At 53.1% G+C, this 17,121-nt stretch overlaps 1 protein-coding gene across 19 annotated transcripts in view; it reads left to right on the top strand.

The window, feature by feature from the left end:
• The window catches only part of DENND1A (DENN domain containing 1A), a 509,667-nt gene that overhangs the window by 468,325 nt on the left and 24,221 nt on the right, over positions 1-17,121 (top strand). For 15 of the 19 annotated variants that reach the window (XM_077850604.1, XM_077850612.1, XM_077850613.1 and 12 more), the window contains one exon: positions 13,622-13,678. The exons of the other annotated variants lie outside the window; for them this stretch is intronic. In XM_077850604.1, the coding sequence (XP_077706730.1) occupies positions 13,622-13,678 (57 nt within the window). The remainder of the gene's footprint in view (positions 1-13,621; positions 13,679-17,121) is intronic. 19 annotated transcript variants of the gene reach the window in all.

Here is a 17,121-nt window from a genome sequence, read left to right as displayed (position 1 = left end):
CTCCCTAGATTGGGGGGGGAGGGGGCAGGAATGAAGCTTCTGCCCCCCAGGGCTGTCTGCCAAACACTTTCATTTGCCCAAGCCATGATGGCCAGCTAAGAATTCTTCTTCCCCTGCTGCCCTCTGGTCTTTGTGACGAAAACTCCTGAAGCCTTGGAGTTTTTTGCCAGGCAGAACTCTGAGTTATTCTTTTATGTCCTCTTTAATTCCTTCCTTCATTTATTCAACATATAGTAAGGCATTTCGGCGGCCAAGCCCTGTCCGAGGCCCTGGGGTCACAGGGGAATAAGATGCTGTCCTGCCTCTGTGGCCCTCATGGTCTGGGAGAGACAGTCAGCAAACCCTATGGAAAAAGAAGTGCTAATGGATCTAAGTGTACTGGCCGGAGAGGGGCCCTTAGATGTCTGGGGGAAGCAGGGCAGGCTTTTCAGAGGAGGTGACATTTCTGCTGGATCTTGAAAGGTAAGAGCCAGAGGAGGAGGGCATTCCAGGTAAAGAGAGTAACATATAACATACATAACGGACAGGAGAGGCTGGCTCCTCAGAGAAGATGGGGGCTAATGTGAGGAAGCAAGAGGCCAGGAGGCAACCGGTGAGGGCTGGGAGCCAAACTGCAGAGGTGGGAGGTGCCTGAGTCTTGGGGGAACTGGAAATGTGTCGTGTGGGTGTCTAGGAACCAGTGAGGATTGTATTTGAGGGAATGGCACCTGGGAAGATTTACTCTGGGCCACCGTGGGAAGGGCGTGGAAGCAGGTGAAGCAAGGAGACTGCTAATGAGGCTGCTAACCTGCAGTCAAGAGCTAGTGGGACTCTGACTTAGGATCCTGCTCATGGGGGTGAAGAGGAGGGAAGGAGCTGAGAAAGACCTGGGAGACAGACCCAACTTGGTGGTCTGCTGGATGCTCGGAGGAAATAAGGTACAGCGACCTCCACCGTCTCTGTCCCGCTGTTGCCCCAAGGCTGTCTACCAACCACCTTCCTTTTTCTGCTCTCTCTGGGTCCTGGAATTGGGGTATCCATAGCTTATTTCACCCTCTCCCCCATCCCAGGGTGTGAAATGTTACGGCTCCCACTCTCTGGGTTGCCAGCTCCCCGGTGTCCCAGGTCGTCTCTGCCAAAGATGATGTCATAGTATTATGCTCTGCTGACTTTACGGGCAGCACCTTAAAATGCAAGCCTCTCCCCATGATGGATGGAGAACATCCAGTTGTTTAGCCAACCACTTAGAGTTTGTTGCCAACCTGCAAGAACCACACACAGGCGCCTTGTTAGGCCTGTTGCGACAAGGACCCCATAAATAAACAGCAGAGCGTGTCTTGGTGCATCAGGGCTGGAGAATGGAAATAGAGGCACTATATAAATAATACATATTTACAAAATATATCAGTATGTTAGCGTATGCAGCCATAACCAAATCACCCAGTGTAACAACCCGAAAAGCTCCGAGGGTCAGCCACGTGATTGGCTTCCATCCATCAGTGTGCATCAGCATTAGAAATGACCACCGAAGGGAGGAGGTCCTCCTGCCCACTGACCTCGAGGCCTTTGAATTGAGCCAAGTGGTGAGATTGCAGGTGGGCATCCTGACACACAGCCTTCCTGCCAGGGTCTGAAACCAACTGCGGCCGTGTGTTCCTACAGATGTCTTCAGGTCTGCCGCCAAACAGAAGGCTGATTAGCAGCACGTTGCAGGATGTAATGGGGTGCACCTACAGGAGGATGGCTGGCTAGGGGGAGAAACAGATTTTCAAATCATGCAGATTCGCCTTGGCTCATGACAAGAACCAGTGGGTTGACTTTCCAGGTGCCTCTTACCAGGGGTCTGTAACTTTCAGCCTTTCACGCTGAAGGTAGGACTGGGTTTTCAGGAAGTCCGTTCCCTGTCTCTGCTGCCCCTTTCTGAGTTGTGAACCCCAAGAGGCACCTGGCTGTAGCATCTGGAGTTCCGAAGAATCAGCTGACAGAATGGCCACTGGAGCGGGCGCCCCTCCCCTTGCTCGTAATGGCACAATGCTGGATTTGAGTATTTTAAATGAAAAATATATGCAGTTAGCTGTGCACTGACAATGTCCTTGAGGATTTGACAGTGAGATTTTCCAGCAGTTGGTCTTCGTTAGGATCCTGGCGGTGTTTAATAAGGCAGTCGAACTGCTGGCACCTTGGGTTCCTGTTTGTTCTCCGAGGGCTCTGGGGCTGCTGCGGTAAGCACATCGACCAGAGCTGATCATTACAAGGGCGTACGCCACCATGAATAAAAATGTCACACGTTTTCCCATCTCACAGCGGTACAAAATGTCAGTCCTGTCAAACACACATTGCGGGGAGCTGTGTGCAGTCCGTACAAATTGGAGAGCTGCATATTCCCCCAGCCTTCTGATATTCTTCATTTGAAGCTGAAGAAAAACAGTTGTTAACCTATTAGCTAGGATTTTAAACTCTGCTGAGGCGGTGGAGGGGTAGACTTTGACACAGATAGAAACGTATTCCAGGGTCCAGGAATTTTAAAACCCTGTTCTCCATCCATTTGTTACAAGGGAAGAAAAAGAAAAAAAAAAAAAAACCCGTCTGTCAAGTGAACCTGTCTTTCTTTAACAGACACACTGGGGAAATTTGGGGATGTTTCACATCTAAGCTTCCCATTGCTTCCCACTTTCGCATTCCACTCAAAAAATCTCTTGCTTTTTGGGATGACCCTGGGGGATGAACCTGTTGGACCAGGATACCTCTAGGTTGGGAGCTTTTCCTGATCAAAAGCATGCCAGAAATGTCGCCAGCCTTACGGACTGAGTGACTGGAGTCCAGGGACAATGACTCGTTGGTCCAGGTTAGTCAAATGCTGGGCCTACCTAATCATTTGGTACCAGCTCCACAGTCTGGGGCAAGCATGTGGTGGGCCTTGTGCCCAGAGCCGGGGCTCCAGGTGTGAACCAGACACAGCACCATCTTTAAGGGGCCCCTGTCATCAGGGGAGGGACAGAAGAAAGAGGTCTGACTCTGTCAAGCCAGGAAGAGAGGGACGGCTTCCGGGAAAGGGAGACACGTGAGGGACGAGCAGGGTCCGTCAGGGAGGCCGGCATAAGAAGAGCACGCGGGGTGAGCACAGCTGTAAGGAGCGGTAGCACGTGAGGGACAGGGCAGGTCTGTATCAGGCCAGCCAGAGGGGCTGCTTGTGGCAGGCTGGGTCATGGGCTTGGGCTTACCGAGGACAGCGTGTGGGGCTGCGACCAGCTTCCCAGGCCGCAGGTGGATGGAGGGGGCCGCAGGTGGCAGGGAGAGCCGCGTGAAGGCTGTCGTAACCTCAGACTCACTATCCAGAGGCTGCCATGCAGTATCTGTAGGACTACAAAATCAGGAGAAGATTTTTATTTTAATTTGCTGGTGGTGTACTGCTTGGGGTGGACATCGTTCTGGAGATGATAAATTAGCCCTAGTTTTGCTGAGCTGGCCCTGGCCCTTAAATGCACTGAGCAAACCCTCACTGAGTCAGGACGTAGGCCTGGTGAAATGCAGGTGGCTGCAAAGAGGGACCTTTCTGTGTGGTCAGAACCGGCTCAGCTGGACCCAAAGCTCGAAGGATATTGGGGGAGAACTCCCCGAGGAGAGGGGCACACCCTTAGTCCTGACGAGTTCGGTTTTAGCACCTTCCTTCTGGTGTTTGTGTGTTAAGCACGGGGTCAGCCATGGCCGGGCTCAGCTCCTGGCTCCGCCACCTGTTAGCTTAAGGCCTGGACTGGACAAGTCACTGAGCCACGTAGCCTCCGTTTCTTCATCTGCCCGATGGGGATTTTACCTTCCGCGCAGGGTTGTTGAGGTTGTTGGAGATCTTACATGGAGAGCTCCTGGCACAGGACCTGCCCAGAGCAAGTGCCAGCATCTGAGGGGTGTTCTAGAAGCCCCTCCTCATGTCCCCCACCTCCTAGGCGTGTCACCCAGGCCCCCTGATGACACCTGCGGTGGCTGCCCTGGGGTCGGCGGCAGCAAAGCACGGCCTCCAGCTTCTGTCTGGGCAAGAGTGGCACATGTCGGGGAGCGGCCCCCCGCATCTGGGCCTGACCTCCCCTGACCTCGGGCCGCCAGTAGGACGCCCCCTATTCCGACCAGGCGGCTGCACCTGACCGAAAACCAAAGGCTCCCCCCCTCCTGGCCCTCTCCGCGCTCGCACACACCCCGTGTCCCCCGCTCCGTCCCCCAAGCCGCCGGGTCCCTGGGCCCCTCAGCCCCCCTCACAGCTGCTTCGCGCTCTCGTTCAGCCTGTGAACCTCCCGTCAGCCAAGCTCCTTGCGCGGGACGTCATGGGGGTCCGGACAGGGCCTCAGAGCACGGGGCACTCCGACTCGGCCGCTGCCCCCGCGGCCAGGCCTGGGCTCCGCCCGCTCGCCCGAGAACGGCCAGAAGGCGCCGGGGACCGAGACGACGCGACGGAGGACGCGGAGTCCCGAGCGCGCCCTCCCCGGGGATGACGCTCGCGGGCCCGTGGCAGATGCCGCGCCTTCCCTGAGGGCCACCGGGGGTCCCGAGTGTCCCCTCCCGGACGGCGCCTCGGGCCGCGGGGCACAGGGCACGCCCGGCGCCGCAGACCAAAGGCCAACCCCAGCGGCGGCCCGGCTGCGACTGTCGTGCGAGGCTCAGCAGAGGCTCCGGTTCCCCCGCCCAGAGAATGGGGGTCACGGCAGAGCTTGAGGACTGACTGGGATATTCGGAGCAACACCGGCCACCCGGGGCCCCAGGAGGCCACCCCTGCACCACGCGCACCGGCCCAGCCTCCCTTTGCAGTGGAAAAGCACCTCGTCGCCTGGTGTGGGCAGCTTGGAAACTGCCTCCTCGGCCGTGGTCTGGAAGTCCACCCTGGCCCACATCTTGCAAGAAGCGTCCCTCCAAGGTGACAGCCTGGAGCTGATGCTCACACTCAGGGCCCGGAGATGCCAGGACCCCATCTCGGGGCCCAGGGCCCTGCCCTGCACCGCTGGCACCAAGCGAGGGCCACAGGACACCGGCGCCGCCCGGCCCCTCCAGCTGTCCCCGCTCAGACTCTGAAGCAGAGGCCAGCACCTGATCCTCTCCGCAGGCAGGACTGGCTCCTGCACAGAGCAAGGATGACGAGACGATCATAGGTAATGACAGGAGCTCTAAGCAGGTAGGAGCCGTGCCCCAGAACGCTGGGTGGGCATTTCACTTTTTTTAAAAGGTTTTATTTATTTATTCATGAGAGGCAGAGACGCAGGCAGAGACCCAGGCAGAGGGAGAAGCCGGCTCCTCGCAGGGAGCCCGACGTGGGACTCGATCCCGGATCCCGGGATCACACCCTGAGCCGAAGGCGGACGCTCAACTGCTGGGCCACCCGGGCGCCCCGGTTGGGCATTTCAAAGGAGACGCTCCACACAAATATTAGCTTCAATACGCTCCTTTTCAGAGGCATATCAAAAGGATTCCTTTTTTATTTCCGTCTTGCATAATAGCGGCTTTCAGTCCCAAGGAGTAGAAGAGCCCTGCTCTCAGCCCAGAGACCCTTTGTAAAGCCACAGAAAACCTTGTCTTCCTCTCCCAACCGGGGCCATTTCATGCATAGGTCAGAGCATCGATGTGGCTACTAGCCAGGAAGATTAACCAGGTGAACTCTTGCCTCATTAAATAGTGACAGAGTCTAATTGTGAATTTTCTTTTCTCCCTCTCTATTCCCGGCAGCATATCTGGTTGGGTCATATCCCTAGGACAGAGAAATTCCAGGCATCTGGCCAGCCTCCCCTTTGGGGACACCAGGGCCTCCTCCCGGTGGATAAGACAGAGTCTGATGGGGGAAGAGACAGCTCAGCACCGTTCAGAGATAGGACCTGAGACCCCCTTTGGGGCTGGCCTCAGAAGCCAGCTCTCTCCTGCCTCCAGCTGCCATGAGGCACATCCACCTTCTCAGCCCTTGGAAAGGGGAAGTGTGGAGTCCCTGGCTGACTCCCTAGGCGGGTTACCTCCTCACCCCAAGGTTTGCATGCACAGCCTTCTGCCTTCAGCAAAGCTGGTTGGTCCCTTTGGTCTCAGGCATCTGTGTTCTTCTGCCCCCTTCCCCATGCCACCAGTCTCTGGTTGGTATCTGGCCTGGCTCCCCACTGACTTTGACATTTCACCTTCTGTGTGGCCTTAGGTAGCACCCGTTTCTCTACCCATACCCCCCCATGCCTGCTTTCCCAGAAGCCAAATAGGGATACTGATTGTGACCTTGAAGGGATGGACCAAGGTGTGTCCTCCATGGGGACTGAATAAATCCAGGCTTTGCTTCCTGAACAGCTGGCCCCTCCCACTTATATCACAGGACCCCTGCCCCAGCCCACGATTAACTCGAGGTGATCTCTTTGACCCTCTTCTGAAGGCCCAGCAAGCACTGCTCTATGTGACCCTGAGAAAATCTTTGCCTCCCCTCATCTGTGAAATGAGGGTAATGACCCTCATTCCCATCCAGAGGATTCCCCCTGGCTAGCGAGTGAGCTGGTTAGACACTAGACCAAGAGGCAGGAAATGCTTTGGCTCTGCACACTATGTGGGCTGAACCTTCCCCTGCCCCTCCCTTGCACACATTGCACTCTCTGCCCCCGCTCCATGCCAGTCAAGCATTTTCTACCCCATAGCCCTGTGCAGGGGACCCGCTCATCCATGCTGCCCAGGTAATTAAGTTGATGTTCTAACACAGCTTCCCCTCCTGACCTTTTGGAAACAATGTGTTTTGCTGCATCAACAAATTAACTGCAAATCAGATGCTGTCCTCATAAATGTGGGTTTCATAGCCAACGAGCATACTCACCTGGCCCACATGGCTGACAGATACAAGTGCCAAGGGCCGGGCAGGGGCCAAAGAGTTCCTCTTGTCTTTGGGACTTCCATGTCAATCACACTTCCGGGCTTACCCTCTCATGTTTACATCCTACAGTAGTTGGTTGGCCAGGGGTGCTGAGTTCACAACATGGAGGCCTAGCAGGGCCCTGCGTCTAGGGGGGAATGTCTGTCCTGAAAAGCCCACCCATCCTCCTCCCATCCATCTTCTACCCCAAGGGCACCAAGGCCTCTGATAGGTTCCTCCTTGCCTAAATCCCTCCCAGCTGCTCTCAATAAAAAAGCCACATTTCTTAGCCTGACATTCAGGGCCCTATTTTATGAACCCCCCTCCACACACACACCAGCTCACCCAAGGTCATGGCCTCCCTTGTCCTCATATTCATCTTTGCTCTAATCATTTTGGGCCACCATGGTTCCCCTGTACCGTGCAATTGAACTCCCTACCACGCCCAGCCAGTAAGAAGCTCCTCCTTTGTACCTGCACTGACCTCTGCAACCCTCTATCCCCTTACCTTGTAACCCCTTCTATCAGAGAGGGAGCCCTCGGAGGATGGGACCATGTCTTCGCTCACTGATGTGCACAGTATATGCCACTGCATATTGAATGAACAAATGAATCGTGGGCCTCCTTTGGATAGCCCTGGAAAGAGCTCCCCAAATAAGGAAGGAAAGAGAAGATGTGAGTCACTTGCTCATGAGCCTTTTCTCTAAGACACAGGTCTCTTAACAGCAGATTCTGACTTGGGACGCCTGGGCGGCTCAGCGGTTGAGCGTCTGCCTTCAGCTCAGGGTGTGATCCCGGGATCCAGAATTGGGTCCCACATCCGGCTCCTTGCGGGGAGCCTGCTTCTCCCTCTGCATGTGTCTCTGCCTCTCTGTGTGTGTGTCTCTCTCATGAATGAATGAATGAATGAATGAATACACACATACATACGTACATATTTAAAAAAAAAACAGATTCTAATTTCAAAAGGATTAGCAAAACCCTCTCAGAAAGGATTCCAGATGACTTTAGAAATTTGGGTTGACAAGGAGAGTGCAGTATCCTTTTTTTTTTTTTTAAAGATTTTATTTATTTATTCATGAGAGACACAGAGAGAGAGAGGCAGAGCCACAGGCAGAGGGAGAAGCAGGCTCCATGCAGGGAGCCCGATGTGGGACTCGATCCCGGGTCCCCAGGATCAGGCCCTGGGCTGAAGGCAGCGCTAAACCGCTGGGCCACCTGGGCTGCCCAAGAGAGAGTGCAGTATCCTAAGAATACCTGCTGTTTTAGTTCTTGCTCCTAACTGTGTGGTCTCATACTAGTCCTTAACTTCTCTGGGCCTCCTATTTGCTGCCACTGTAGCCAGGAAATCCTCCTCCGACTTGCCTCACTGAGGTATGTGAGGCTTAAAGGAAAGAAGAGAAGCAGAAATGCTTTGAAAGGAAAACACATGATGTTAATAAGAGAGATTATGATTAATCCAGTCACCTTCAACTGCGCCTTGCTGACAGCACACTTCCTTGGAAAACCGAGGTCTTCACATCCACAGGACTTTTCTGGGAAGGCTTGTGAGTCCAACAGGAGAACAGAGGATTGGCTGGTCCCATTCATCACCAGGTGCTGGGCCAGCACCCCACAGCCATAATCGCCCTCCCACTGCATCCCCACACCAGTGCTTGTGACTCAAGAGTTACATCTGTTTTACTGGAGAGTGAACTGAGTCTTCGATTTAAAGAACCCAACCAAGTGGCAGAGCCGGTATTGAACTCAACTAGAAAGAAACAGAGCCAGGATCCCTGGATGGCTCAGCGGTTTAGCGCCTGCCTTCCGCCCGGGACATGATCCTGGGGACCCGGGATCGAGTCCCACATCAGGCTCCCTGCATGGAGCCTGCTTCTCCCTCTGCCTGTGTCCCTGCCTCTGTGTGTGTGTGTCTCTCATGAATAAATAAATAAAAATCTATTAAAAAAAAAAAAAAAAAAAAACAGAGCCAAGACACAAACTCACATCTTTCTAGCCCAGAGTATATTTCTGGGGGTTTTAGCCCAAATACTCTTTGTACCCTAAGAAAGATGTTTCTCCGAGATATAGGTCAAAGGCCACCAGACCTTACATTTCTTGAGGCCAAGAACTGTGTCTTATCTTCTGAACCTCTGGGCCCTGGTTTCAAGCAATTGCCCCATGAGCATACATAGGGGAAATCTTTCCACTCTGTGGGAATGAATCTGCTTCCCCGACTGGACATGACCTTCAGGAAAACAGGTGCATGTATTGATTATCAAGACCTCCAGCCCCACCATCCCGCATCCTGCCCCAGCCCAGCTCAGGAAGTGCCAGATGAATTCTCGAATGGAAGTCTTCTTAGCAAAAGACTGCCAAAGGTCCAGCCTTTTGAACTCACATAAGAAACAGCAGTCAGTGTAGCCACATTTTGATCCAGCCAGGGAACTGAGGATAACATACGACGGGATTGCCATGCAAAGTGCCTGGACCTGGCCCTCACTGTTCTCTGCTCCTTCGGATTTAAGGCTCTTCTGGTTTTGCCTTGACCTACTCCAGCGGTGGAAAGATCACTGGATCCAGAGTTGAGGCCTGAGGCCCACGAGTGGGTCTCTTTACCTCTCTGCGGTCTGTGTCCTTACCCACAGGTGGACATTCTTCTTGCCACTAGGTCCACGGGAAGAAATGAACAAGCTGGTACCTGCCCTGGACTATTGGCTAGGGTACAGAGAAGAATGAGAGCAGGGCTTCCACCCTCAGGAAGTGGGTGGTGGAGGGGGCAGGGGGGTTGTTCCTGGCTCACCTCAAAGACTTTCAAGTGTCCTGGCCAGATCTACAGCCACCCCAGGCCCCACTCATACCATCATAGCCTCCACTTTCAACTAATCCCCAATTCAGCTTCCAGGCACTGGGCCTACGTTCCAGAAAATGATGTGTTGAGTTGATCCTTCCCTAGCTGCTTTCTTCACTTTTTTTCCCACCCAAATCACCACTGGTCAGTCACCCCTGAGTCCTCTTCTAATTGTCCCCAGAGTACTTGGTTCTATCCAGCCTGTGTCTTCAGCTGCCATCCCACCCCAGCAGGCTTGGGAAGCTCTTGGAGGGGTGTGTCCACTGGTGCCTGGCCCTGTGAGAAGCGCCGTATACCCCAGTGCTGAGGCCCTAACATATGTACCACATTACCCTTTCACAGTGTCTTTAAATCCCCCTGAGACTTACTCTGCTAGCTTCTAGGTTGGGTGTGATCAAGAGTCCGCTTTCTTCCCACCACCTATAAATTCAGTTGCACTTCCTGGTGACAGTCAAAGGAAAATAAGCTAATTATGAAATCTAGAAAACTAACCTTTTCTGAGTCTCTATATGCGCCAGAAAGTTTAAGCCAAAAATCATTTGCTGAGCACGTCTTATGTGCCAGTACTTTGCTAGACCCCAGGACAAACAGAGAAATGAGATGAAGAGGCTGAGAATGACGTTGGCAGGGAAGGGCAGGGAAGGCCTCCTGGGGGAGGTGGTGCTTCAGCCAGACCTCAGAGGACAAATAAGAGCCACCCAGGGTGAGACAAGAGGAAGTGGGAGGGTGTTTCAGGCAAAGGGACTAACATGGAAGCACAAGAACACATGAAGCCCTCCGGGAGAGCTGGAGGGTGACCTGGGTTGGATGGGGGCAGTGGGGCAGCAGGGAGACTGGCGGAAGCACCACAGATGGGCCGGCAGACGTCTGTGGGTGGGGCCCAGCGCCTGGAGGGCTTTGGACACTTCATAATCCAGGGGATATTAGCAGCTAGTATAGGGAAAGTGACTCTGGGTTCAAATAAATTAGAAAAATAGGATATATAAGAAGAAAAGTTAATAGCGTTTTGCCTGTTTACGGTGGGTTTTTATTGCAAGACTTGGCAGCCTTTGCTGTGCTAACTTGCATTGTGAATCTCCAAAAGGAGTGAAGCAGTAGACAGCATTTCCCAGACTCATCAGGCTGGGGAACCCCCTTTTCTTCCTTCACACAATGCGTCTCTCAGGATGCACTAGGAGATGCTGGCCTTCCACTGAGATGACTTAAGCTGGCGAGTGACACAACTGGGCGTGTATTAAGTCCGCTCTGGAGCAAGCGTGGAGATGGATGGGGAGGGGAGAGGCTGGGGAGGGGAGCCTGCTAACAGTGATCATTGCTAATGTCTCCTGACACTCTGGGAAGATCGTGGCCCACATGGTCTCACTGAATCATCGTGGCAGCCCCCTTGGGTGGGGGTGGGGGCGGCTGTTACCTACGTTTGCAGATGAGGAACAGAAGGCTCAGATGGTTAAATCCCGGGCCTGTAGAAATCCAAAGGGTTGGGGGAGCTGAGATTCAGTCCCAGACTATCTGACCCCAGCGGCCGCCCCCTGAGTGCTCCACCACCCCCACCAGCAGAGCTGGAAATAGCTTGCTCAGAGGCGATGAGCCGTGAGGACTGTGGGTTGGAGAACGGGTCACCCAGCAGAGAGTGGCCAGAAACAAATGAAGGAGGGGCGTTGTGTGACGGTGCAGGGGGAGGGAGGCATGGATGAGGCAGCAGCCTGTGCACAGTATAGGCGGATCCCCTCTCCCCGTCCTTTTACTTTCCCCCACTGAGCAGTGTGGCACTGGGGGGCTCCATTCCTTTTCGCCCCATACTTACCCTGTAAACCTGAAGGAGAGGAAATAGGGTTCCGTGGGTTGCCGTGCTTATCTCATTGAATGGCATCGCCACTCCCCAGGTGGCCTCCAACTGAAGGCAGATCTTTGAGCATGGTTTGGCCCACACTGCCAACTAACAGCACAGGACCCTAGAGGCCACCCCCCTGCCCGGTGTACCTCCATCCACACATGTCCCGGGTGTGCTATGAGGAGCACCCAATCCTCTACCAAGTCCTTCTGCCAACTCTCCCCTTAGGCCACCCTGCCTGCCCCTGTGCTAGACACCAGGCATCCAGGGACGCCTGAGATGAGATATGGCTCCTCCTCTCCAGGAGTTGGGCACCGAGAGTGAGTTCCAAAGTATGTCTGGTATCTAAACAATCACTCCAACCAAGTGAGGCTCTAAAGCCCCGTCCAAGAGAAACGGCAGGAGCCTCACACGCAAATTACATGCGGAATTCAAAATGTTTTGGTCACTACATTAAAAAGGTAAAAAAGGGATCCCTGGGTGGCGCAGTGGTTTGGCGCCTGCCTTTGGCCCAGGGCGCGATCCTGGAGACCCTGGATCGAATCCCACGTCGGGCTCCCAGTGCATGGAGCCTGCTTCTCCCTCTGCCTGTGTCTCTGCCTCTCTCTCTCTCTCTCTCTCTCTCTCTCTCTGTGACTATCATAAATAAACAAAAATTAAAAAAAAATAAAAAATAAAAATAAAAAGGTAAAAAAGAGACATGAAATTCATTTTATTTTATTTTATTAAAGATTTTATTTATTTATTCATGAGATACAGAGGGAGAGAGAGAGAGAGAGAGGCAGAGACATAGGCAGAGGGAGAAGCAGGCTCCATGCGGGGAGCCCGACGTGGGACTCGATCCCGGGTCTCTAGGATCATGCCCTGGGCCGAAGGCAGGCGCTAAACCGCTGAGCCACCCAGGGGTCCCGAAATTCATTTTAATAATACTTATTTAACCAAATAGCCTAAATATTTTCATTCCAGCATGGAATCAATATAAAAAATTGTTCAGATGTTTTACATACTTGTTTCAAACTAAGTCTCTGAAATCCAGTGTGTATTTATGCCTACAGCACGTCTTACTACAAACTCACCACATGTGACCATTGGCTGCTGAAGTGGGCAGTAAGGGTCTAGACTTTGTCAGATAATATATTTTTGTGGACAGTGTGGCTGAATGGGGAGGAACCAACCAGAAGCCTCTCGGGGTTTATGGAAGGTCCGGGGTCTTGGTCTAGCACGGGTACTTACTTCCTTACTCTGCCTCACCATCTGCCCCACCAGGGTATTGATGTGGGCAGGCGTTGAAAGGACAAAGCTTGACTTTCCAAAATAAAGGGTTGGAGGATAGAGCCAAGAAGCCTGTGCTCTGTTGGTGTTTTATTCAAATCCTGATTTCAAAAGCCAAGCGTTTTGTGTAGTTTTATTTGTTCATCATTTATTTTGCAGAAATTTTTTTCCAAGGAACAAGGATGAGTCCCCCAAGGAAATGAACACTTGAAAGTGCAGGGAGCCAGTGAGAGGGAGACACGGGGTGACGAGTCCCTCATAGCGGGGAGCACCGTTCAGTGGGAGCACTGCAGGCAGCATCTGACCCACTATCTTGAATAACAAGTAGACATTTGCCAGGCAGGTTGGGACAAGGGAAGTCATGCCGCCTTGAGGGGCAGGCAAGAAAACAAGGCCTGAGAGCCGGGGGCCATTTGAGGGTCTGCCCAGGTGAGCAAGGATGAAGGTTAGGAGGGGTCTGTGTGGGGCACAAGAGCCCAGGTCTTGGACGACTTGGAAGGCCAGCCCAGAGCCTTGTAGCCTTGTTGCACGGTCACCCAGGGAGACAGGACAGCAGAGGTCTGGAGGCTGGGGTGCAAAGGGCCACGTTGTGTCTTAGAAGCTTACCCCGACCTGTGTGGAGGCTGGCTGGAGAAGAGCCAGGCGGAAACCCTGCTGGGAGGTGATTACGGTGATCCAGGCCTCAGAAACTCACGTGCAGGACCCAGTGCCCAGTTGACATGGGGGTGAGAGAGCGGGAGGCATCGAGGACGTTCCTCGGGTTTCCAGCTTGGGTAACTGAGTGTTTCCTCTTGTGCGCCATGTGTGTAAGATGCATTAAACCACCTCCACATGTACTGATGTTTTAAGTTTCACTTTAACGCAGCCACAAAGACTCCGTCCTACTCGCCTGCCACCTCCCAAGATACAGCGCTCGAAGCCCGTGAGTAGCCGGTGGTTGTGCCCTCCCACCTAACACTGCCTGAACCATCCTCCCCGCCTCACTAAACCTCAGGAGTTTGAACTAAGCTGCCTGGCAAAACAAAACCGGGAATTGGGTTTTCCAGCTTCCCTCTCTGCGTGGCATGAACCCGAACTTGCATTTTCTGGGCTTCTCTCTCCTTTTCCTGGACTGGTTTGGCGACTTGCAGGTCAGAGCTGTAGGTAGCCACAAACCACTGTGTGGTGTGTTTGCCGTGTGTGCATCCTTTGAGCACGTCTCCTAGATTGAGTCCGGTTCTGGCCAGTGAGCTTTGAAGTCTAGCTCCAGCAGCTTCTCCCTCACAAAGGAAGCAGAAGCCTGGCAGCAGGGGTCTCGTTCCCACCAGATCTGGGTTTGGAAAAGCATTTGATGTCCCTTGGCGAGGGCAAAGGCTACACCCAGAGAACCTTAGGCTGGCTCTGGCAGAGGCAGGCCTCGTGTGGAACTCCACTTGCCCCAGTGAGGTGCCAAGTCAGGGCATAAAAAAAGCAGGACGACATGCCACAACCCCCACCCCCCCACCCCCACCCCGCAATACCTGGGAATGGGGCGGGCAAGGCAGAGAGACTCATCTGAGGTTTTTTGGGACAAATGCCATGGAAAAATATGGGGTATGGGGCCCCGTTTTCCTTGGAAAGTCAGCTCTCGGTCATGCCAAGGCATAACCACTGTAACAGGATCCTTGAAAGTGGGAGACTTGCCAGGACCATTTGGTGAGGGCTTTTTATCGAGAGGAGAATTTCTCTGTCTTGTTCAAAGCAACCACAGCTCCTACAGCCCAGCAAAAGGGGTCAGGTTCCCGTCCAGCCTTGATCAGCGTTCCCGCAAACTCAGGTCCCGATCCCTGCCCTTCCCCTTTACCAATGCACAAGTCCGCATCCATCCTGTGACACGTGGCCACCGAAGGGCACAGGTGGCCTGGCCCCACAGTGCCCATGCCCAGCATCGATTGGGTGGCTGCCCTCTGTGTGGATGCTAGAAAATTCTGTGGCACTGTTTTCCTTTCCTTCCCTCCTGTGTGTGGGAGTTGGAGGGCAGGGGAGGTTGGCAAGGATTCAGATACCTTCACCTACAGTTGCCGCCACAGACAGATCCCTGCCGGACCCAGTCAAACCGTGGTTAGGCCAAACCTGATCAGCACGGCTGTGGGGGGCTGCTGGGTGTTTCTGCTCACTGTCAGTGGAAGGCAGGCACGGCAGGAAGAAATGGCTTTGTGGGACAGGAGGTCCCTTCTGGGCTCAACCTTGTGTGAATTAGTGAGAGCTTCAGTAGAGGCCTGAGCGTGCTAATTTGCGGACCAGGGCTGTGTGACGTGGGCGAGTACCGAAGCTCTGAGCCTCGCCTCTCTCCAGCGTGTCCTCACCCAGAGCCTTTGACAGAGGGAACGGAGGTGACCCCTGTAAAGCACCAAAGACGGTGCCTGGCACACGGCAGTGCTGCTTACTCTTCTCAATGAGTTTTTAAACCTTACAACCTCGAAGGAATGACTCTATTTCTGAGTGACTGTCATTTGCCCGGGACCCTTTATAGTGAGCAAGTCATCCCCGCCGGGTCTCATAGTAACTCTATGAAGTAAGCATCGTCTCCACCCATTTTAGAGACAAGAAAACTAATGCTTGGTAACTTCACTCAAGTCCCTCAAGTGCAGATAGGAGTCATCGGACGTGAGAACCCATGGTCTTTCCAGCATCCTGAGCTCCCAGGACCCTCTATCTGCATTTCCATGGAGTCTGTTGTATAAAATACTGGGGCAGTAGGGCACCTGGTGGCTCAGTCAGTTAAGGTGTCCACCTCTTGATCTCAGCTCTGGTCATCACCTCAGAGTTGTGAGATTGAGCCCCCACATAGGGCTTTGTGCTGGGCACGGAGCCTGCTTTAGATTGTCTCTCTCCCTCTCCCTCCCTACCTCCTCTCTCCCTCTCTCTAAAAAAAAATAATTTCCCTCTCAAAATAAATCTTTTTTTAAAGAAAGGTGGGGGAGGGGCACCCGTGTGGCTCATTCGATTAAGCGTCTGACTCTTTTTTTTTTTTTTAAAGATTTTATTTATTTATTCATAGAGACAGGGAGAGAGGCAGAGACACAGGCAGAGGGAGAAGCAGGCATCATACAGAGAGCCTGATGTGGGACTCGATCCAGGGTCTCCAGGATCATGCCCTGGGCTGCAGGCGGCGCTAAACCACTGCACCACCGGGGCTGCCCAGCATCTGACTCTTGATTTCAACTCAAGTCTTGATCTCAGGGTTGTGAGATCGAGCCCTGCATCTGCCTCCATGCTCTGTGGGGAGTCTCCTTGAGATTCTCTCTCTTCCTCTGCACCTCCCCCACTCACAGTCATACACACACTGTATCAAAATAAATAAAATCTTTAAAAATAATAATTTAAAAAAACTTTAGCTTTTAAAAAAATAAATAATAATAATTGTAATTCAGGGATCCCTGGGTGGCTCAGTGGTTTAGCTCCTGCCTTTGGCCCAGGGCGTGGTCCTGGGGTCCCAGGATCGAGTCCCACATCGGGCTCCCTGCATGGAGCCTGCTTCTCCCTCTGCCTGAGTCTCTGCCTCTCTCTCTCTCTCTCTCTCTGCCTCTCATGAATAAATAAATAAAATCTTAAATAATAATAATAATAATAATAGTAATTAGCAACCAGCTAGGCTTCCTATGGAATCTCTAGGGCAGTATTGGGGCTTGGCAAGGATACAGAGGTGAAGAGAATTAACATTTACTGGGAACCTTTTCTGCGCCTAGAACTGTGCTGGGCACTTACATAATTATGGTCTCCTTTGTCCCTACAGTAAGTAGCCCAGAGGAGGCAGAGGCTATTTCCCCAGCTTACAGCCAAGACCACAGAGATAAGAGGCCAATCTGGCCTTGGAGCCCAGGCCTGTCCCTCCTTAAGCCAGGGGGTTGCTGTCAGAATTTCATGTAGAGACCTAGGGTCAAGGCAGGCAGGGGCCCTCTTGCAAAGCATGATCTGGGGCAGGATTGTTCACCTTGCAAAAACTCAGGTATTGGAGGCAGCTAAGTGGACTCACCGCGTTTTCTCACCATTGTGGGGACTTGTGCAGACCAGGGGAGGCCCAGCCACACCCACTGGCAGCTGAGTACTTGGGAAGGCAGACATGGCCTTGAGAAAAGCCCAAGTAGCATTTGCCTGTGTCACCACACTGGTGCAGGAGGCTACCAGCCTGGTACTTGGTGCTGTACCTGCCCTGGGTTATGGTGCATTCATGAGGCAGAGTGCCTAGCAGAACTGGTTTTCCTGGGCTTGGAAGTCAGAGAGGCCTGCCCTGATTTGAAACACAGGTTAGCATGTATGACTTTGAACAAGACATTTGATTTCTCTGAGTCTCAATTTCATCATCTGTGAAATGGGTTTAGTAACACTGCCTGGTGAGTAGTGGAG

Source organism: Canis aureus, chromosome 16, assembly GCF_053574225.1.
Source record: "Canis aureus isolate CA01 chromosome 16, VMU_Caureus_v.1.0, whole genome shotgun sequence".
NCBI lineage: Eukaryota > Metazoa > Chordata > Mammalia > Carnivora > Canidae > Canis > Canis aureus.
Note: the sequence above shows the minus strand (reverse complement) of the source record. Positions and strands in the feature narration are given on the sequence as shown.